The following is a 23,280-nucleotide window of genomic DNA, read 5'->3' as shown; positions in this document are numbered from 1 at the left end:
TGTTTGGGTAAATTTTTGTTCTGAGTGAGACACTTTAAGTTGTCTATAATCAGGAAAATTTCTGATAATTTGGGATGGTGTGCAGTTACTTTTCTCCTCTTTCACTGCTAACAGAGTGAGCTCCAGTCAAGAAAAAGCCAAGTTCATTATCTGAGAATGGAATGATTATGCATCTTTCCAGGCTTTTTGGCTTTCTTATTGATGCTATTTTTTACTGAGTTGTACTTGTTTTTAAATTTTACCTTTTCTTAAGTTCAGGAAATAGTGATCAGTGGCCATAATTGGTCTCCACTAGGGATCCCTGTAGTAAATTGGTCTGAGAGAGGTCCTAATTAATTACTATGCTTTACTTAGTGAGTTATACAGGATCTGGACTCCTCTGGGATAGTGGGCAGTTGAAGCCCAGAGATGGCAGGGGGATGGATATATGCAGGGATGGTGCAGATAGGTGATGAATACAGAGTCTGCTAGGCCTGTGTCTGCAAATAAAATGAAGGTGAGCAGGATCGTCCATCAGAAACTTGGACTCAGCCTCAGGAGAGCTAAGTTTATTCAAGAAAATAAGCAGGTGTGTTTCTGTAAATATACATGAATTACAGCATGATGCAGGACAGTTTTTCGGGTACAATAACCTACTTCTATTCTCTGTCTTCCAAGACTTCATCATACTGTTAAACTATTTGTTTCATGGTCCTCGTGTACCCTCTTTCGTATTGGTGGGTTCATTACAATTATTGATCATATTTTTTTCAGTATTATACCATTTCATCACAAGAGCAGCCCTGTGAAATGGAGTTCACTACTGTTGTGCTAAAGGGTAGTTTTCTATAATTTATCATGTGGGAACTTAACAAACTCTTAACAATGTGCTATCCATGATGATGATTAATTTTATCTTCATTAGTTCAAAACGTCTATGTTACTGGTATTTTATGATATTACCTCTAAATGCAGTCCATCAAAGGTGACATTTATATCATCTAGGTGTTCAAGTAAACGTAGGATGAGAACTACTCATCAAAACTCAGTGATTCTACAGAATACAAGATGAAGCACAGGAGAAACATCAATAGATCTCAGTAAGATTTCTGAAATGTTACAATCTAGGATGAATGCTTGCATCTTCACAGACTGATAGTGTTTAGTCCTGCTGCATTCAGAGCTTGCACACTTAAAGCATAGTGGATAAACATTACAGCAGGAAAATCATATAGCAAATGTTAGATGTAGCAAATGTTAGAAACATATTTCTTGTGATTTCGCGGTGCTGTTTAATTTGAGAAATGTGGTTTTAACATCTAAAGAAGGTATAAAGCCCATTGGCCCTTTAGTGGTAACAGTTGACAGTCGTTTCTCTGGATTTTGATCTTTGTTTGCACATATAATACAAAGGCACTGTTCATTTACTGGAGAAACAAAGACTGGACTTGCTGGCACATTCCTTTCATTTCAGTGCTCAGGAAGGAGAGTCTAAAGTCTCTCTTTAAGCAAGGCTGAGATACACAAGAAGAGCATCTTTTTAAATGCTGCATGACATTTTTTTTGCTATATGATTTTCCTGCTGTAATGTTTATCCACTATGCTTTAAGTGTGCAAGCTCTGAATGCAGCAGGACTAAACACTATCAGTCTGTGAAGATGCAAGCATTCATCCTAGATTGTAACATTTCAGATATTTACTGAGATCTATTCATGTTTCTCCTGTTTTGTTATTTTGAGATGCATCATAGTTTCAAATTAATTCAGTTTGTCAAGAATCACAGTTTGTGTGTGTGTGTGTGTGTGTGTGTGTGTGTGTGTGTGTGTGTGTGTGTGTTTTCCCATGCATATGACTTCTATACAGACTGACATTGGAATCCCTGAGAAGAGTAGGTTAGAGAGTTGTATCTAAGGCAGAAGATGAAAACTTTTTCTATGAAGAAATATATTTTTTCACCAAACTCCTTACTCTGATTATATAAAGCTCATCACGTGATGCAGTTTTTCTTTTTTACTCAAAGTTCACACAGTTTAATGACATTTAGAAAACATCTGCATATCTGGATATCAACTAAAATTATTTAAAAACTAGCATTGGGCTTAACCCATTTGATTCATAAATTAAATTAACCATAATATATAAATTATATTTATACATAGAATAAATGTCTGAGGAATAACTCAAGTGAAGACTCAGAGTAATTTTGTTGCTTCTTCATGTTATGATTTATAAACATTTCATCCTGTGTTGTACATCAGGATCAATTACATTTTGAGAATTGAAGCATATAGATATAATATGTAGTCATTGGCACTTCTGAGAAGTGAAACTAATGGTTAACTATAATACTGAAAACATGTTAGATCTCTCACACTCATTATAGAGTGTAGAATTTAGTGATAAGTATTCAAATATTTATATTTAAATGGTAATTTTTTCTACTTTTGAGGTTGAACTAATCTGTATCAGTTTGAGCTGCAGGTAACAAATTTTCACTGGCCAAATACATGCAACATGATAGCTATTGACCCTAGTTGGAGATTATGAATGACTGTAAATAACCAAATAGAATGAAGGCATTTGTGACCTTTCCTGCATAAACTTTACAATTGATGGGAAGATAGTTTAAAGCCATAATCACAGTATTAAGTACATGGGATGTAAGTATAGGATGCTATGAAGCATGGTTGAAGGTATCACATAGTACGGGAAGACAGGGTAAGTTTAGTTATGTATGTGATAAGCAATAACCATTACATATGAGTGAGGATGAACCAAATGAAAGGGAAACAGAATGGAGGAAGTGAGAGGTAAAAAACAAGCAACTCTAAAATGTGGGTTGTGAAGAGATTGACCCCAGCATTGAATGATACAAGGAAAGCATGTGGGATCGTGTGGGATGTACAACTATCACCTGTGAGATGACAAAAGAGCATTTGTGTCCCTCATAGGAGCCTTGTTCTTATCCTCATAACAAGAGTGCTAATCTGAATAATTAATCAAAAAACTGTGAAGGAACTCCTCTGTTAAAATGCCAGAGAGTAAAGGACACATGTTGAAGGAGAAGAGAAGTATCAGGAGAAAAGAGAAGATGAGCATGAACTGAATCTGCTTCTATATTCCAATAAAGACAAGGTGCGGTCCTGATAAATGAATAAAATCGCACATAGAGGAATGGATGGAATAGGAGAATGGAGAAGAGACTTTGTAGAATATATAACAGCAGTTCAAGTTAAGGAAAGAGTGAATGGATCTAAAATCACAGATTTCTGATGAAAATCATATTGGTTTTTGTGGTTCTATGGAGACTGAAATGGTAGGGGAACAAGGAATGCTTTCAGAAATATTAAAGTGACACCATGAATTTCACTTGGGGCTTTTGAGCTTCATGCCTGACATACATGCAATGGAAGAAAGATCATTGGTTAACAGTGAAGCAGAAATCTGTATGTTACAGGGACATGCAGGTCTGATTTTAAACTTGTAATATAACACATTGGAGTATATGAAATTTTCTTAAAATTTATATTAAATTGTGTTGACAACATTTAGCCAAATTCATTAAAAATATCAAAGTATAAAATTGCACAGACCAAATTACAAAAAACAGGGAGAAGGACCAGGAGACAGGAGAAGATAGACCTGAACTTGAAGCAAGAGAGAGAAAAATTATTACACTTTTTCATCTCAGTACAAGTACATAGAACTATTTAGAAAAGAATTAGAGATGCATATATTATAAAGAAAGTTAAGAAAAATCATTAGTAATTTTAATAAGTACAGACATTTGGTGTTTTGAAATTATAACTTCTGCAAATATGGTCAGCTCTATTGTTGTAGAATATGTTCCCTAGATATATGTTGATTTTTTATTTTAAAGAATCTGATGATTTCTCATTAGGATACTGGAGAGGAAGAATGATAAAGAACAACCAAACTCTCTTCAGCCAGTTCCTCCTCCTGGGCCTGCCGATCCCTGCAGAGCACCAGCAACTGTTCTTTGCCCTGTTCCTGTCCATGTACCTCACCACCATCCTGGGGAAACTCATCATCATCATCCTCATTCGACTGGACTCCCATCTCCACACACCCATGTACTTGTTTCTCAGCAACTTGTCATTCTCTGATCTCTGCTTTTCCTCTGTCACAATGCCCAAGTTGCTGCAGAACATGCAGAGCCAGGACACATCCATCACCTATGTAGGTTGCCTGACACAAATGTACTTTTTTTGATTTTTTTTGGAGGCCTGGAAATCTTCCTCCTTGTGGTCATGGCCTATGACCGCTATGTGGCCATCTGCCTTCCCCTTCACTACACCAGCATCATGAGTCTCAAGTTCTGTGTGTGTGCAGTGCTGATTTCCTGGGTATTTAACTTGCTGTATTCCATGTTGCACACTCTACTCTTGGCTAGGTTGTCATTCTGTGAGGACAACATAATCTGCCACTTTTTCTGTGACATGTCTGCCCTGCTCAAGTTGGCCTGCTCTGATATTTATATAAATGAACTTATGATATTTATCTTGGGAGGGCCCCTTGTGGTCATTCCGTTCTTACTCATTGTTGTGTCCTATGTACAAATTATCTTCTCTATTCTAAAGGCTTCATCTACTCGGGCCATCTACAAGGTCTTCTCTACCTGTGGCTCCTACCTGACTGTGGTGTCACTATTCTATGGGACAGTTATTGGTCTCTACTTTTGTCCATCAGAAAATAACTTTACAGCAAAGGAGGCTTCTATTACTATGATGTACACAGTGGTGACTCCCATGCTAAACCCTTTCATCTACAGCCTGAGGAACAGAGATATAAAGGAGGCCCTTATAAAAGTTCTTATCAAGAAAATACCTTTATAATGGCAACTCTGGGATTTTTACTTAAATTTATTTAGTGAACATATTGCTATTAGTATTACAAAATTTATCCTTCCTAGGGAACCCACATACAAGAACACAATACATAATATTCCCATCTGCAAAAGAGACTTTTAAAAAGTAGTTCAATTGGGAAAGGGGACCTTGGAGATTCAGTGATGCCATCCTCTGCCTTAAATGTGTGATTCTGCCGGGCGTAGTGTAGCACAACTTTAATCCCAGCACTCAGAAGGCAAAGGCAGGCGAATCTCTGAGTTCAAGGCCAGCCTGGTCTACAGAATGAGTTCAAGGACAGCCAGGGATACACAGAGAATCCTTGTCTCATAAAAAAAAAAAAGGTGTGATTCTAAGTAATCATTAAGTAAAAGCCAATATTTTATCAAATTCTATTTCTTACATTCTTTTTTTTAATTTATTTTTTTATTATTGGGTACTTATTTCATTTACATTTCCAATGCTCTCCCAAAAGTCCCCCACACCCACCCACACCCACTCCCCCACCCACCCACTCCCACCTCTTGGCCCTGGCGTTCCCCTGTACTGAGGCATATAAAGTCTGCACAACCAATGGGCCTCTCTTTCCACTGATGGCCAACCAGGCCATCTTCTGATACATATGCAGCTAGAGACACGAGCTGGAGGGGGAGGGTACTGGTTAGTTCATATTGTTGTTCCACCTATAGGGTTGCAGATCCCCCCAGCTCCCTGGGTACTTCCTCCAGCTCCTCCATTGGGGGCCCTGTGATCCATCCAATAGCTGACTGTGAGCATCCACTTCTGTGTTTGCTAGGCCCCTGCATAGTCTCACAGTAGACAGCTATATCAGGGTCCTTTCAGCAAAATCTTGCTAGTGTGTGCAATGGTGTCAGAGACAATACCGTGAGAAAGCGAGCCCTTCACAATCTCCCTGACAGACCAAATGGCCTCGTGCTAGGAGCTGGTTATCACTCCCTCCTCCCTATTCCCTTCCTGGCACCTAAGGCTGTAAAAGCTGAATTATAGTCCCCTCTTCCCTATCTCTTCCTGAACTCTCATGCCATCCAAGGACATGAGTTACGCCTGAACCCGGCCTGACACCCCAAGGCTGTCAAGGAGAATCTATGTTCTGGAGATAATATGCAGAGTGCCCGCCACCTGGAGCCTGACTTCGGCCCTCATGTCAGCAGATGCCCACTTCTTTGTTCTTTGTTAAAATTCCCCCTAGACCCCTCTCTGTTCCCCGAGATGTATGCTTTAAAACAAGGCACCTCAGCCTAATAAAAGGAGACCTTGATAGGTACAATCTACTTGGTCGTGCTTTTCTTTCTCTTCCAATCCCATATCCTTACAAATTTGCGGTCCCCCTCGCACCCACGAATAACTGAATCCCGCAGGACGGGATACAATAAGGTCAGCATTTGGAGGCTGATTATGGGGTGGATCATTGGGTATGGCAGCCTCTAGATGGTCCATCCTTTCGTCTCAGCTCCACACTTTGTCTCTGCAACTCCTTCCATGAGTGTTTTGTTCCCAATTCTAAGAAGGGGCAAAGTGTCCACACTTTGGTCTTTGTTCTTCTTGAGTTTCATGTGTTTCACAAATTGTATCTTATAACTTGGATTATAAGTTTCTGGACTAATATCCACCTATCAGTGAGTACATATCATGTGAGTTCTTTTGTGATTGGGTTACGTCACTCAGGATGATGCCCTCCAGGTCTATCTATTTGCCTAGAAATTTCAAAATTCATTCTATTTAATAGCTGAGTAGTAATTCATTGTGTAAATTACCACATTTTCTGTATCCATTCCTCTGTTGAGGGGCATCTGGATTCTTTCCAGCTTATGGATATTATAAATAAGGCTGCTATGAACTTAATGGAGCATGTGTCCTTCTTGCCGGTTGGAACATCTTATGGATATATTCCCAGAAGATGTATTGCGGGATCCTCAGGTAGTACTATGTCCAATTTTCTGAGGAACCACCAGACTGATTTCCAGAGTGGTTGTACAAGCTTGCAATCCCACCAACAATGAAGGAGTGTTCCTCTTTCTCCACATCCTCGACAGCATCTGCTGTCACCTGAATTTTTGATCTTAGCCATTCTGACTGGTGTGAGATGGAATCTCAGGGTTGTTTTAATTTGCATTTCCCTGATGATTAAGGATGTTGAACATTTTTTCAGGTGCTTCTCTGCCATTCAGTATTCCTCAGGTGAGAATTCTTTGTTTAGCTCTGAGCCCCATTTTTAATGGGGTTATTTGATTTTCTGGAGTACACCTTCTTGAGTTCTTTATATATACTGGATATTAGTCCCCTATCTGATTTAGAATAGGTAAAGATCCTTTCCCAATCTGTTGGTGGATTTTTTGTCTTATTGACGGTGTCTTTTGCCTTACAGAAGCTTTGCAATTTTATGAGGTCCCATTTGTCAATTCTCGATCTTACAGCACAAGCCATTGCTGTTCTATTCAGGAATTGTTCCCCTGTGCCCATATCTTCGAGGCTTTTCCCCACTTTCTCCTCTATAAGTTTCAGAGTCTCTGGTTTTATGTGGAGTTCCTTAACCCACTTAGATTTGACCTTAGTACAAGGAGATAGGAATGGATCAATTCACATTCTTCTACATGATAACCACTAGTTGTGCCAGCACCATTTGTTGAAAATGCTGTCTTTTTTCCACTGGATGGTTTTAGCTTCCTTGTCAAAGATCAAGTGACCATAGGTGTGTGGGTTCATTTCTGGGTCTTCAATTCTATTCCATTGGTCTACTTGTTTATCACTATACCAGTACCATGCAGTTTTTACCACAATTGCTCTGTAGTACAGCTTTAGGTCAGGCATGGTGATTCCACCAGAGGTTCTTTTATCCTTGAGAAGAGTTTTTGCTGTCCTAGGCTTTTTGTTATTCCAGATGAATTTGCAGATTGCTCTTTCTAATTCGTTGAAGAACTGAGTTGGAATTTTGATGGGGATTGCATTGAATCTGTAGATTGCTTTTGGCAAGATAGCCATTTTTACAATGTTGGTCCTGCCAATCCATGAGCATGGAAGATCTTTCCATCTTCTGAGATCTTCTTTAATTTCTTTCTTTAGAGACTTGAAGTTCTTATCATACAGATCTTTCACTTCCTTAATTAGAGTCACGCCAAGGTATTTTATATTATTTGTGACTATTGAGAAGGGTATTTTTTCCCTAATTTCTTTCTCAGCCTGTTTAATCTTTGTGTAGAGAAAGGCCAGTGACTTGTTTGAGTTAATTTTATATCCAGCTACTTCACTGAAGCTGTTTATCAGGTTTAGGAGTTCTCTGGTGGAATTTTTAGGGTCACGTATATATACTATCATATCATCTGCAAAAAGTGATATTTTGACTTCTTCCTTTCCAATCTGTATCCCCTTGATCTCCTTTTGTTGTCGAATTGCTCTGGCTAGGACTTCAAGTACAATGTTGAATAGGTAGGGCGAGAGTGGACAGCCTTGTCTAGTCCCTAATTTTAGTGGGATTGTTTCCAGCTTCTCACCCTTTACTTTGATGTCGGCTACTGGTTTGCTGTAGATTGCTTTTATCCTTGTTAGGTATGGGCCTTAAATTCCTGATCTTTCCAAGACTTTTATTATGAATGGGTGTTGGATTTTGTCAAGTATTTTCTCTGCATCTAACAAGATGATCATGTGGTTTTTGTCTTTGAGTTTGTTTATATAATGGATTACATTGATGGATTTCCATATATTAAACCATCCCTGAATCCCTGAAATAAAACCTACTAGGTCAGGATGGATGATTGTTTTGATGTGTTCTTGGATTCAGTTAGCGAGAATTTTATTGCGTATTTTTGCATAGATAATTCATAAGGGAAATTGGTCTGAAGTTCTCTATCTTTGTTGGATCTTTCTGTGGTTTAGGTATCAGAGTAATTGTGTCTTCATAGAATGAATTAGGTAGAATGCCTTCTGCTTCTATTTTGTGGAATCGTTTGTGCAGAACTGGAATTAGATCTTCTTTGAAGTTCTGATAGAACTCTGCACTAAACCCATCTGGTCCTGGGGTTTTTTTTTTTTTTTGGTGGGAAACTATTAATGACTGCTTCTATTTCTTGAGGGGTTATGGGACTGTTTAGATCATTAACTTGATCCTGATTTAACTTTGGTACCTGGTATCTGTCTAGAAATTTGTCCATTTCATCCAGGTTTTCCAGTTTTGTTGAGTATAGCCTTTTGTAGAAGGATCTGATGGTGTTTTGGATTTCTTCAGGATCTGTTGTTATGTCTTTCTTTTCATTTCTGATTTTGTTAATTAGGATGCTGTCCCTGTGCCCTTTAGTGAGTCTGGCTAAGGGTTTATCTATCTTGTTGATTTTCTCAAAGAACCAGCTCCTCGATTGGTTGATTCTTTGAATAGTTCTTGTTTCCACTTGGTTGATTTTGCCCCTGAGTTTGATTATTTCCTGCCTACTCCTCTTGGGTGAATTTGCTTCCTTTTGTTCTAGAGCTTTTAGGCCTTAAATTCTTTTTATTATTATGGAAAATAGATTCTTCTCTCATACCATACATGTCAGCCACCATTTCCCCTTCCTCCACACCTCTAAGCTTCTTCCCCAAATATATTCCTCCCTTTCCTCTGCTGAAAAGATCTGGCCTCCAAAAGAGAACAACTAAGCACCACAATACAAGATACAGTAAGAAAAGATAAAAGCCCTCATATCAAGGATGACTAAAACAACACAATAAAAGGAAAAGACTCTTAAGATCTGGAAAAAGACTCAGAGATAAACCTGATCCCACTTTTTGGAGTCCCACAAAATCACCAAGCTAACAGCCCTAACATATAGGCAGATGACCTAGTAGAGACCACTGCAGGACCCCTGATTGTCTTTTCAGACTTTGGGAGCCCATGTGAACTATTGCTTAGTTGATAGTGTGGGACTGTGTTGTCCTGGTGTATTCCATCCCCTTTGATTCCTACAATCTTTCCTTACCCTCCTGATCTCTTTCCTAGATTTTCTGTCTCCAGAGTTGTCTCCCTTTGTATTTGTTTGTTTGTTTGTTTCTACTTCCATTTTTAGATCCTGGATGGTTTTGTTTTATTCCTTCACCTGTTTGGATGTGATTTCCTATAATTCTTTAAGGGATTTTTGTGTTTCCTCTTTAAGGACTTCTACTTATTTAGAAAGTGGCTGTCTAACTTATGAGCCCGGGAGTGAAACATTCCTAGGAGAACAGGTCTCTCCTGGTGGGACTGGTCCAGGTGTAAGAAACACACGAGAAATCTATGGCTTTCAGGACCATATGGCATGGTATTGGGGCATAAGGTGAAGCCTCCAAAGAATGGTGGGGAGGATGGTGATATAGTGTTACTTATATTTTCCTAAAGAGATAAGAATAAAACATGAGTAACCAAATGAGGTTTTTCATTTATATAATAATTATAATAAGAATTAAACATGGCCTAAACCAGTTCAGCTTTCATCTTATTCTTGTGTTCAACATTTTGGCAAACAGAGGAAGTTAGTCACAGGAATCTGATCCACCCAGCAACATAACTATTCTTCATAAAAACCTGGGAACATTTCCAAACTATGTGTCTTTAAAGGCTACTGTGGCTTCTTGAGTAAATGGTGATCTCTGATGTATTTTCTATCCATAAGTGTTTTCTCTGATTACTTCCAGGGGTTTTCCTCAGGCTCCTCTCCACAAAGAGTTGGCTTTAACCACATGAAAAAGTAAAGGAATAAGTATCCATTCATGAGTTTCTCTCAAACTCTGCCATCCCTTAAGTATAGTAATGTTATTGGTGATGATAATCAATCACCACTGTAAGACTCTGAGAAAACTGGTCCTACAGAGGTCCCTGGTAATTACTGCCTTTAATGAGTTACTGGACTCCTCTGGGATGCAGAGCCTCTTAGGCACAGAGATGGCTAAATGGGATATGAGAGAAACAGAGGTGCGGAGTTAAGGGATGATTATAGGACATGTTATGACCTGTGTCTACAGTGACTAAAGGAGAGCAGTACCTTTTGTCAGGATTTGGAAGTCATCCTATGCACTCTGAGTAAAGATGAACTTTTTTCTTAAGTTCTTCTAGCCTGAGAGTATTGGTTGTATGATGTTACACAGGACAAATTTTCAGGTATGATAAAATTATTCATTGCCATTTCTTTCCCCTGAAGACTTTGCTATTATTGAAGTATTTTGTTTCATGGACACCATATATTGTGGACACCAACCATAATTAATGATGACAGACTTCTTTACAACTACTTCTTATACAAAGTGCTCAAAGATCATGTGACTGCAACACGATTGTTTGTCTGGGTTTTTGAGAATGGGACTTTGGTGCCTATGGGTACTTTGAATTCAAGGTGACCTTATGCCCTCAGCTGTAATCCTCACCTTGGATTACAATTATGTAATGCTGTACTCAACCTGTGAGTTCTTAAGTCAAATTTAATATAACTTCTATGGTTCTTAATTCTTCATTAATATTCCTTCACCTATGGAGATTTAATAGGCTATGGACAAGTTGAAAGGTCCAAGATCATAATTTATCTGACAGACCTCAAAAACCTATATGCTTAGTAGTAATGGGTACAATTGTTTCTCAATATAGTCTACTGAGCATGCTATTGGCATCATTTGTTGTGCATTTGTCATGTAGAATCTAAACTACAGAGGCATAATCTGGCCTGTGTTCAATTTCAGACAAGAAGTTATAGGTTTATGAAAAATGTGTGAGTTGGTCAGATGTGCAGTGTACTATAATGTTAGTGAGTAAAAATTATCTCCTTATGCTGCAGTTCAGAGAGTGTCACTGAAGTTGATGTGGGAAAACAAATATGATTAATTTATTTTATATAACATTGTAAATGTAAAAAGAAACATGTACTTGTCTCAAAATCTGTGGTGCTTTTCCTTTCATGTCTATGCTATTGCATGAAGGGCCTCCTGCATACTTAATATTAGAAACATTTCATGAGAAACTTTTATATGCTGTCCAGATCTAAACTTGTATATTTGACAACTGAAAAAGATAGAAAGTCATTAGGTCATCAGTAATGATGAGTCCAGGTGAGGTCTCTAGTTTCTGATTACTCCACATCATTCTATACAAGAAATAGGTCCCAATCGTTCACAGAGCAAGCAGAACTTCAGAAACTTTGTGATTTTCCTATATATCTCTTCACTTGGTAACACTCAGATATGCAAACAGTGAACATCATAAACATCACCACAGAATGAAGCATTTGATTTTTTCTCTTACAGTCTTTGTCTCTCAATATCTTTCACTCTTTCTATCCCTGTCTTCCTCCATTTTTCTCTTTCTCTCTCACCTTTATTTGCTTCTTTATTTGTTTCTCTTCCTTTGCTTGATGCTAGCTATCAAATGCAGTACTTTGGACATGCTAGGCAAGAGCCATTGAGCTACATTCCCAGTCCTCCCGCATCTCTTAATAATCCTCTTCTGCTCCCTTCATCAGAATTGAGACATATTGAGCATTATTAGAAAAAGTTTTCCAGAAGAAATATAATTGGGGAGGTGTTCTTGATGGGATCGATCCAATATCTGAAGGATCAGTCAGTAGAGTGAGGTCCGTTGAAAATACTAGAGGTTGAAGTTTTAAGTCCAGTCTGGAGGCAAAATTCTTCAGAAGAGTTTGTTTTCTTCTGATATCCTTCAATTTCTTGTATGACTCTCATTAGAGGATGTATGATAATCCTCTTTATTCAAATATGCCAACTAGAATATTGACAATGTTGAAATGAAACCTCAGAGAAACATTAAAGCTTACATTTCTCAAAGTCACTATTAGAACCAAAGTTTAAGCATCTAATAAGCTAGACAAATTTTGGTAGATGTGGAAAGGAAAGCCCCAGATATTTTGAAACAACTACATCCTTCATTTTTGTTTGTTTGTTTTTTGGTTTTTGGTTTTTGGTTTTTGGTTTTTGGTTTTTGGTTTTTTGAGACAGGGTTTCTCTGTGTAGTCCTGGCTGTCCTGGAACTCACTCTGTAGACCAGGCTGGCCTCAAACTCAGAAATTCGCCTGCCTCTGCCTCCCAAGTGCTGGGATTAAAGGCATGCGCCACCATGCCCGGGTCTTTTTTTTCCCACTAATTCATAAAAATAATCATCACATATATTTTCTACATCAATTTCAATGACACTCTCAAAATTGGAATATGAAGATTTCATTTTTACTCACCAACATTACAGAAAAAAAACTTACATCTGACCTATCCACATATTTTTTGTATATACAAAATTTCCTGTCTAAAATTCATTATAGAATGTCAGATTTTAACACTAAATTATTATATAGTAAGCTTATATCCTGAAAATATTTTAACAGAGTATTTATTCTATTTGAAATGAAAATTCTATGTCCTTAACATTACATGAAACATCAGATCATTAGCATTAAATAAACATTAAATCATGAAGAAATCACAGAATGATAGTAATGAGCAGTAGCAAATTTTGAAAACTGGAGACAAAATACTGTAACTTCCAGCAAAGGCTTTACTATAGGGTAGAATAAAAATGTGATGTTGTGAACATGCTAAAGTATATGCCTTTTTCTTAGAGCAATGATAATACTCATGAAGCAATAATCAGGAAAAAAAATCAGATTACCATCTCAGGACACCACTGTGTGGATAAAGCATGTTGAGAAACAATTTGCTAGCACAGACATTGACAGAAAGTAAACATCTGCTTTGATATTCCAGGGGACAGAAGATGCCACATTGCTCTGTGAATATGGTCTTTTGGTAAGGCATGAAAGAGCAGCAAGTGAACACACAGAAGAACTTATCAGATGCCCTAGGCTGAAGGTACAACAAACAAACTAAAATTCGTGTTTGTGGTATGATTTGGAATTTCATTTGCTCAACTATAAAAGCAGTGGGGGTAGGTGGTGAGGAGAGAGCTGAGCAACACCTTTAAGATGTATTTGGAATCTCTTGAACTCAGATAAGATAATTAGCAATACAAAGCAGAATATGCAAGTAAAGGGAGACTATTGTCATTGGCAATGAGATTATATATAGAATTTTGAGAGGATGTGGCTCAGAAAACATCTCTCAGTTCAACAGTCATATGAGGTCCTGGTAGAAAGGGGCTAACTACTGTTATTTACTATTCATAGAATAATGGCAGGTAAGAGAAAAACAACAAGCTGTGTCTCAGAAACAAATATACAAAATTTTTAGGAAATAATGAACACTGAAACATAATAGGAAGAACTAAATATTCAATCATCAGTATTATAGAGACAATAAGCATTTGTAATGTGTATGTAATTGTGATGACTAGGGAACTGGTATTGTTGACCACATAACAGATGATTAACAGTAATACATAATCACATCTATTTTAAAAGCCGATGTCATATTTTCTCTTAAAGGTACCATAGACACTATGACAGAAAGGAACAAAACTGTCATCTCCCAGTTCCTCCTCCTGGGCCTACCCATTCCACCAGAGCACCAGCAACTGTTCTATGCCCTGTTCCTGGTCATGTACCTCACCACCGTCCTGGGGAACCTCATCATCATCATTCTCATAATACTGGACTCCCATCTCCACACACCCATGTACTTGTTTCTCAGCAACTTGTCCTTCTCTGACCTTTGTTTCTCCTCTGTCACAATGCCCAAGTTGCTGCAGAACATGCAGAGCCAAGTTCCATCGATTCCCTATGCAGGTTGCCTGGCACAAATATACTTCTTTCTGTTTTTTGGAGACCTTGGGAACTTTCTCCTTGTGGCCATGGCCTACGACCGCTATGTGGCCATCTGTTACCCCCTTCATTACACCACCATCATGAGCCCCAGGCTCTGTGTGAGTCTAGTGGTGCTGTCCTGGGTGCTGACCACCTTCCATGCCATGCTGCACACCCTGCTTATGGCCAGATTGTCATTCTGTGAGGACAATGTGATCCCTCACTATTTCTGTGATATGTCTGCTCTGCTAAAGCTGGCCTGCTCTGACACCCGTGTTAATGAGGTGGTGATATTTATTGTGGCCAGCATCTTTCTTGTCCTTCCATTTGCACTCATTACCATGTCCTATGTAAGAATTGTGTCTTCCATTCTCAAGGTCCCTTCTTCTCAAGGTATCTACAAAGCCTTCTCCACATGTGGATCTCACCTGTCTGTAGTGTCACTGTTCTATGGGACAGTCATTGGTCTCTACTTATCTCCTTCCAGTAATAATTCTACTGTGAAGGATACTGTCATGTCTTTAATGTACACAGTGGTGACTCCCATGCTGAACCCCTTTATCTACAGCCTGAGGAACAGAGACATAAAGGGGGCTCTGGAAAGAGTCTTTTGCAAAAGGAAAATTCAACTAAACCTATAATGATAAAACTTGAAATTTAAATATAATTTCATTCCATAAACATATTAATGTAAAATTTTTTGTTGAATTTTCCACCATGGAAGCCCACCAGCCATACTAATTGCCTACTATATTAAGAAGTAAGGCTAAGTAGTTTAACAAGGAAACTGGGTTTGAGGGACCTGAGTCACCTTTCTCTTTATCTTGCATGTTTTTGTTCCTAGAAAATTTTAGTGTAGATATACTTCTATGCTGGACTCCTGTTCATCCTGATATAAAGTTATTTTTGGATTTTACTATTTGTCCAAACTTTTGTTTCCTATCTATCTCCATCTGCTAGGGGCCAGGTCCATCAGTTCTTCTTTCTGGCTCTCTCTTGAAGGTAGCCAAGGGGGGGATAGAGCATCAGTGGGGGCAAGGCTTGGTCTTGTGAGATACTTAGGATTGAATAATTGAATAATAAAATGTTTACCTATCTTATGTCTAAGTCACTTTGCTGTGGTAGCTGACCTGCTTGTTGGAGTTCCTCTGTGATGAGAAAACTGTAGTCTCTGGTGTTTAGCACCTCGTAGTAAAACAGTGGGGGATAAAGTAGACTTTGTTCTATCTCTGCAGTAACTGTGTAGCTCTAACTCCCAGCCTGCTAGTTGAAGTCACAGGAAAAGAGGGCACTTTGAAAAGTAGTTTTAATCTTTATTTCTAAGTTCTATCTCTAAAAAGGTCTCTAAGAATTGTTCTTGTCTGGAGGAACTACAAGGGCAAAAATGGAGAAGAGCAAGAGAGAAAAGAAGTTCAGTGACAAGCCCAAATTGGGATCCAGCTCAAGGGGAAGACCCAAGGCCTGACACTATTACTAATACTATGGTGTCCTTATGAAAAGGGTCTGTCATGACTGCCCTCCAAAAGGCCCAACAAGCAGCTGGAAGAGTCAAATGCAGATATTTACACCCAACCAGGGGACAGAAACTGGTGACCCCTGTGAATGAATTAGGGAAAAGTTGGAAGAAGCTGAGGAGGACGATGACCTCATCGGAAGACTAGCAATCTCAACTAAACTGCACCCCCAGGATATCTCAGACACTGAGCCACCAACAAGGCAGCATACCCCAGCTGAGATGAGGCCCCCATCACATACACATCAGAATACTACCTAGTCTGGCCTCGGTGAAAGAAGGTGCACCTAACCCTCGAGAGACTTGAGGCCCCAGAGAGTGGGGAGGTCTGGTGGGGTAGTGGGGACATTCTATTTGAAGACGGGAGGGGAGGATATATGGGAAGGGGAGAGGTTTGGGGGACAAACTGGGAGGCCGGTGAAGCCTTCTCTGTAAAAAGAAATTAAAGAATTAAAAAGAAGAAGAAAAAGAAAAGATCTCCAAAAAAGAAAAGCTCTCTCTGCTGTCTTCTTCTAATCTTGCTCTCTTTTACAACCTTTTGGAATGTGCTCTAAGTTGTAAATGCCTGCTTTCTACCTCAGGAGCAATTATCTGGAGGACTGGCAGAGTTTTCATTGCAGTTTTGACATCAGAAAGGACTTAATAGCAATCCTATTATAAATGATCTTAATAATTAACTAAATATGATTTTAGGAATTCATATAGAATCATTAAAAATTAAGAAATCATTTATTTGTCTATATAGCATCTCTACAAGACAGTTCTTTGTTGTTCTGAAGAAATCTGTTCAAAGGTGTGGGCTAATACCTAATGATTATTATATATATATTTAATAATAACAGGAAAATCATATTATTAGCAGTAATCATTCCTAAAATATAATCTTCTCGTCCTTATCTAAAGGAGCAACATTAATATAGATTTACAGTCCATAGCAGAACCATCTCAGGAAGATCACCTGCTAGTTTTTAGCTTCTCTTAAATGGCTCCTGGCATCTATCTATCTTTTCTAAGTTGTACTTGTAATTTACTCAATAGCAGCAATATCCAAACTCTTGAACTTCCTATCTGCCTGGCTTTTGTTGTTGCTGTTGTTGCTGCTGCTGCTTTACCGTGGACTCTGATGGCAGGGAAGGCTATTCACATCAGGCTGTTTCTCACCAACTCCTACATCTCCAGTCCTGCCTCTCTTCATAAAGTTCAAACCATTCTGCTCCTCTCTCTGTCTCTCTCTCTGTCTCTCTCTCTGTCTCTCTCTTCTCTCTCTCTGTCTCTGTCTCTGTCTCTCTCTCTGTCTCTCTCCTCTCTCTCTCAGTCTCTGTCTCTGTCTCTCTCTCTTCTCTCTCTCTCTTCTCTCTCTGTCTCTCTCTCTCTCTCTCTCTCTCTCTCTCTCTCTCTCTCTCACACACACACACACACATATCTCCATAACATACTTGCATATTGTAGTGGCGCCTACTGTGAGTAGATCATATGACAGGCAGACCTCTGGGTATCTTCCTAAAACAGCTTTTTACCTTTAAAGTAAAGGCTGAAAATTTAGCCATATTCCCAATACTGTGACTATGGGACCTTTTGTAAAAGGACTTTTAGTGTTAAGTTTAGTCCCTAAGTTAACTATTTATTATTAAGTTTAGTCCATAACATTCCTCAAAATACAGGCTCCAACAACATAGGTATGTAGCTCATCCCCTAAATATGTTATGAATATACTTCTACCTATGCATCTTTCTTCTTCTTCAATTTTTCTCCAAGTTTAGTAATACATAACCAATGACTATAATCAGTCACAACTACAGGACTCAGAAAGAATTGGTCCTAGAAAGGTCCTGGACAATTATACTAATGAGTTGTTCAGGATCTGGATTCCTTTGGGATACAGAGCCTCTTAAGCCCAGAGATAACTGGGAGGAGAGATAAGAAAAAGGGTGATGCAGATCTAGGTGTTGACTAGAAACTATTATTCCCCATGACCATCGTGAATAAAGGGAAACATGATATTATACAAGGACTGTGTGTCAGTCTTAAATATTCCAGATGAGTTGGCAGGTGGGCAAATGAGCTGCTGTCTTACTATCCTTCCAATCCAAGAGTTTAGATATTCTGCAGTATGTGATATTCTGTAGGAAGATTTTTCAGGTATAGTCATTTCCTTCTATGTCATCTCTCTGTCTTCAGAGACTTTTCCACATCCTGGATGTATTTGAATTAGTGGTACCATTTAAATTACTTATTCATGGTGTGGTTCCTTTTATTAATGACTGTGGTATTATTCTCCTAATAATGCACTTTATCAACATAACATCCCTGAAACAATAATGATTTCTTTTAACTTTGCTGGGGAGCATTAATAAACCTTAATCAGGCCTCCAGTCAAAAGACTTGCAGTTTTTCTGATGGGTCTCACCAATCTATATTTTTTAGTGATAGTGTAAGTACTGACTTCTCTAGCACCTAGGTTTCATTGCCTTGTGTTTCATTCGCAATGTAGAATGTGATCTATAGAACTAGAATCTGTGTTTTCACAGACTTCCAGGCGGTTTCTATTTAATGCAAGCTATACTGTCTCCTAGGGGATATGTATGTGCTGTCCTCATTGAGAATTGCTGATTTAATGGCTGAAGATGATACAAAGCTCCTGGATCATTAGGAGCAACACCCACAGGTGAGCTCCCTGGTTTGTGTCCTCTTCATATACTCCTATACTACGTGGGACCTATACTTCTAGGGGAGTAGAATTTTAAGGAACTTTTTTTTTTACATTTAAGAAACCTGTCTCAGACTGAAACACAACCAACAAACATTTATAAATCCTGGTCATTCACAAGCACCATGCCATGTGTGGGAAGAACATAGGATTTGGTGAAAGCACAGTAGCCAAACTCAGTCAAGTGTAGAAAGTTTTGACTAGCAACTGGCATGTAATATCTATGAAAGATAAATATGGATAGCATAGGTGAAGAAGCTAATGAGAGGAGGAAACTATAGGCAAGTGAAACAGCAAGTGTAAAATGCTGTAAACAAGAAATTGTGATTTTAACGATAGCATCAGAGAAGAGCTGTACACAGATGCAGCACTGCTCAGGTAATAAAGCATCATTTGAGAACATAAGAGTTTTGGATATTATTGAAAGTTGGATTGAATAAAAGAAATGTTAATAATGTTGTCTCCCTAATTTCCTGAGACATATCAGATTAATTTGTTCAAAATATAATGACTTAAACATTCGTAATCTTTTTTGTTTGTTTGTTTGTTTGTTTGTTTGTTTGTTTTGCAATGGGTGGGAACAGTTTATTTGAGGTACTAGAATAGCAGCATGAAGCCAGTGTGAACAGAGAGGACAGGCAGGGACTCAACTGGATCTAGGGTGGGGACCTTCATCTGGAGGGGTGGCAGCCCTCCATGAGCAGCCTGCTGAATCGAGTGCAACATGGGTACAGTAATGCCAGGGCATGGAGTTTTGGTGGAGACACAGGCCTTCTGCTCTAGAATCTTCCAGGTCCTCTTTGCACATCCCAGAATCCAAGTGGCTTCATTCACACACAAATACACTGAGTACATTCACTTGAGTTAGACATCATTGTAAATGTGTCCTCAGGATTCAGAGATGACCCTGATACCCTTGAGACTCCAAGGAATCTTCACCCCTTTCCTGATTCTCCAAAAGAGGTTATAGGATGGGCTCTGGAAGCAAGAGTAGCTGGTACCATTTCAACAAAGCAGATATGGGTGAATTTGGTACTTATCCCTGATGCTGAGAGAGTGTGGAGGGGAACTAGACACTTCCAGGAGGAGATGACAGCACCTAGGGTTCCCTGGGACCTGAAAGGAGCTGGACTTTATTTCCTGAGCTAGGGGTATATGGGGAACACATGAGAGCAGTCAGGGGCTCAGCTGCAGCAGAGCCAGCTAGCTGAGCAGGAGTCCAAGGCCCAGTAGTGGGACACTGGCATGAAGTCAGAGGCAAGCATTGCTGAAATTGCAGAAGGAGCTTTGGTAGCTATTCACAGATGCCACACCAGGGTTGATATTGATGTTTTCATGGGGGCAGGACTGGGAGCAGCCCGTATTCAGGGTATAGCCAAGGTTGACATTCCCAAAGCCAACAGCAGAAAATAACATGATACAGTAATTGCCTGTGTCCTTGCATGCAACTGGCCACGGGGGGTTTATATTGCTCTTCTGATGGGTGCAGGAGGAGCATATCAGAGAAGGGACTAGCTCCACACCCAGAAGGTGTGCCTGCAACACAATTGAGAAGACCCTCATGCTGGAAGTGGTAGACATCTGCTAAAGGCTCACGAGCCAAAGAAGCCTGCTCCAGGTGAAACAGACCCAAAGATAATACTGAAACCTTAGGTCCTGGAGATCACCCCAGTCTAGAGGCTCCCAAGCAGCTCATAATCTTATAAATATGTTCTAGGTAGCATCTAGCTGCCATCCTAGTCTGGGAGTGTAGTGTGAAGGCAATGACTGGGATGATGTGGAAAGGTGGAGCACAGCTACAGGGTTTCTAGAGTGACTGTGCTAGGAAGAAAATAAACTTGACAGGTTTCTGATTTGATCCAGGCCTTGAAGATATCAAATTTATCAGTTCCTAAGTGTAGAATGAGAGCACACTGGGAAAGAGCAGAAAGGAATCATAGGTATCACTTGGATTTGCTGGACTTGACATGCCTGTGACATAGCCAAGAGAAAAAACTACTGAGATAAAAGATAGAGTTCTAAAGGCTACACAGACTTTCACACCTTAGTTTTAGATGGCAATTTAAGCCACTGGAGTGTGTGTGTGTGTGTGTGTGTGTGTGTGTGTGTGTGTGTGTGTGTGTGTAATTATTAAAATACAAAGTTTCAGAATCTTTAGGACCACTGATGTCTAAGAGACACTAAGGTAAATGAGCTACTTATAGTTATCTAGGATGGCCAGTTAAGACAAGAAAAAACTAATATATTTTGATCTCAGAAGAAAATAGCTAAATGTATTTAGGAAATAACATAATACAGAAACATAAGAAGGTTAAAAAAAGAGGTCATTGGTGATTGCAGAGATCATAAATTATAATTATGGTTATGAGGTCAAATGGTTTAAAATGAATGATAGACAAAAAAGTCCGTTTCTTTTTCTTTGTATGTCCAAGGATCTATGTCACTTTTCTCTAGAGGTGCAGGAGAAAGATTATGACAGAAGAGAACCAAACTGTGGTCACCCAGTTCATCCTCCTGGGCCTGCCCATTCCCCCAGAGCACCAGCACCTGTTCTATGCTCTGTTCCTGTCCATGTACCTCACCACTGTCCTGGGGAACCTCATCATCATCATCCTCATTCATCTGGACTCCCATCTCCACACACCCATGTACTTGTTCCTTAGCAATTTGTCCTTCTCTGACCTCTGTTTTTCCTCTGTCACAATGCCCAAATTGCTGCAGGACATGCAGAGCCAAGTTCCATCCATCCCCTATGCAGGCTGCCTGGCACAACTATACTTTTACCTGTATTTTGCAGACCTTGAGAGCTTCCTCCTGGTGGCCATGGCCTATGACCGCTATGTGGCCATCTGCTTCCCCCTTCATTACATGAGCATCATGAGCCCCAGGCTCTGTGTGAGTCTGGTGCTGCTGTCCTGGGTGCTGACCACCTTCCATGCCATGTTGCACACCCTGCTTGTGGCAAGATTGTCATTCTGTGAGGACAATGTGATCCCCCATTTTTTCTGTGACATATCTCCTTTGCTGAAACTGTCCTGCTCTGACACACACATTAATGAGTTGGTGATATTTGTCATGGGAGGGCTTGTTATTGTCATTCCATTCCTACTCATCGTTGTGTCGTATGCACGAGTTGTCACCTCCATTCTTAAGGTCCCATCTGTTCGAGGCATCCACAGGTCTTCTCCACTTGTGGTTCTCACCTGTCTGTGGTGTCACTGTTCTATGGGACAATCATTGGTCTCTATTTATGCCCAACAGCTAATAACACCACTGTGAAGGAGACTGTCATGGCCATGATGTACACAGTGGTGACTCCCATGCTGAACCCCTTCATCTACAGTCTGAGGAACAGAGACATGAAAGGGGCCCTGGCAAGAGTCCTTTGTAAGAAGAAAATTACCTTCTGTCTGTGATGGTTGCACCTGATAATTTTGGAATTTTTTAATCAATAGACTGTACTAATGTCGTGATACTATACCAGATTTTCTCACTGCTATTTGAGATTCTGTTAAAAGTATAGAGAAATCATTGTTCAGCGTGCAGTTGAAGACAAAAATTATGTTTGAGAACATGACTGTTTTCCTATTTTGCTTTTGTCAGATGATCCTAGAGAAGCATATATTAAAGCTGCTATTTTAGTGACGTCTGCTTCGTACGTCTTAAATCGCACCAGAATTTTATCAGTTTATCGTGAGTTGTGCTTTAAATATGGTCTCATTTTAAATTGTCCTCCAAAACCCTAAGTCAATGAAAATAGCCAAGTATCTCCTCCTTCTATGTGCTATTTCTGAACAAATCTTGGATTTTATTCATTCTTAAATTTTTTAACCTTTACTACTATTTTGTGTATAAGGGTGTTTTGTCTGCATGTGTATTTGTACACTGTTCATACAGTGCCAATGAAGGACAGAAGAGATCATATGATCTTCTGGGCCTGGAGTTACAAATGTTTGTAAATCATGTGGGTGTTGGGAATGAAACCTGAGTCTTCTTGAAGAGCAGCTAGTACTCTTATCCAAATTATTTCTCAAGCACCTTATTCATTGTATTTAATTACCCCACATCTTTTTTGTTTTCATGTATATTTTGGGTTTTTCTTAACTCTTATGATCATAAACATAATTTTGTGATTATTTTTAATTTTTATTTTGTACACCATGTTTTAATCATATCCTTACCTATCTCCTAATTTCTCCCATATCCAACCCATCTCTCCACACACCCAAACACAACTTTATGTCCCCCACCCTCTTATACACACACAGATATACACAGAGAAAAACAATACACACAAAAAAAAACAAAATTCAAAACAAACAACTAAAAAAGAAGAAAATCTATAAAATAAAAAACACCAAAACAAATCCAAAGGCAAAGTCACATACACACAGTAAAAACAACAACAACAACAAAATTAAGTCTGTTTTGGGGTTGGTCAACTAGTCCTTGACATGGGACTTACCTGGGGAAATGGTTGATATTTCTCCACTGGAGAAA

The 23,280-nt window shown here is 39.1% G+C and overlaps 1 protein-coding gene and 3 pseudogenes across 4 annotated transcripts; 3 read left to right on the top strand and 1 right to left on the bottom strand.

Annotated features, from left to right (window-relative positions):
• Nucleotides 1-418: 418 nt before the first annotated feature.
• Olfr75-ps1 (olfactory receptor 75, pseudogene 1) lies at nucleotides 419-4,827 on the top strand (annotated as a pseudogene). Of its 2 annotated transcripts, NR_033528.1 has the most exons (3): nucleotides 419-568; nucleotides 2,931-3,114; nucleotides 3,881-4,827. The product of NR_033528.1 is annotated as an olfactory receptor 75, pseudogene 1, transcript variant 1 (transcript). The 2 variants fall into 2 exon arrangements; NR_002859.2 differs by lacking the exon at nucleotides 2,931-3,114 and having other exon boundaries at nucleotides 454-568.
• A 5,954-nt stretch (nucleotides 4,828-10,781) lies between these two features.
• On the top strand, nucleotides 10,782-15,201 carry Olfr1 (olfactory receptor 1). Of its 2 annotated transcripts, NM_146921.2 has the most exons (3): nucleotides 10,782-10,965; nucleotides 13,566-13,670; nucleotides 14,243-15,201. In NM_146921.2, the coding sequence occupies exon 3, from the start codon at nucleotides 14,257-14,259 to the stop codon at nucleotides 15,199-15,201; it is 945 nt and encodes a 314-aa protein (NP_667132.1). In that variant the 5' UTR covers nucleotides 10,782-10,965; nucleotides 13,566-13,670; nucleotides 14,243-14,256. The 2 variants fall into 2 exon arrangements, with proteins under 2 accessions (NP_667132.1, XP_030101874.1); XM_030246014.1 differs by lacking the exon at nucleotides 13,566-13,670 and having other exon boundaries at nucleotides 10,813-10,828; nucleotides 14,264-15,201.
• Nucleotides 19,350-20,448, bottom strand: Gm17811 (predicted gene, 17811; annotated as a pseudogene).
• Olfr377-ps1 (olfactory receptor 377, pseudogene 1) lies at nucleotides 21,253-22,193 on the top strand (annotated as a pseudogene).

Source organism: Mus musculus, chromosome 11 (assembly GCF_000001635.26).
Source record: "Mus musculus strain C57BL/6J chromosome 11, GRCm38.p6 C57BL/6J".
Taxonomy (NCBI): Eukaryota; Metazoa; Chordata; class Mammalia; order Rodentia; family Muridae; genus Mus; species Mus musculus.
The sequence above is the reverse complement of the archived record's forward strand: the minus strand, read 5'-3'. Positions and strand labels throughout refer to the sequence as shown.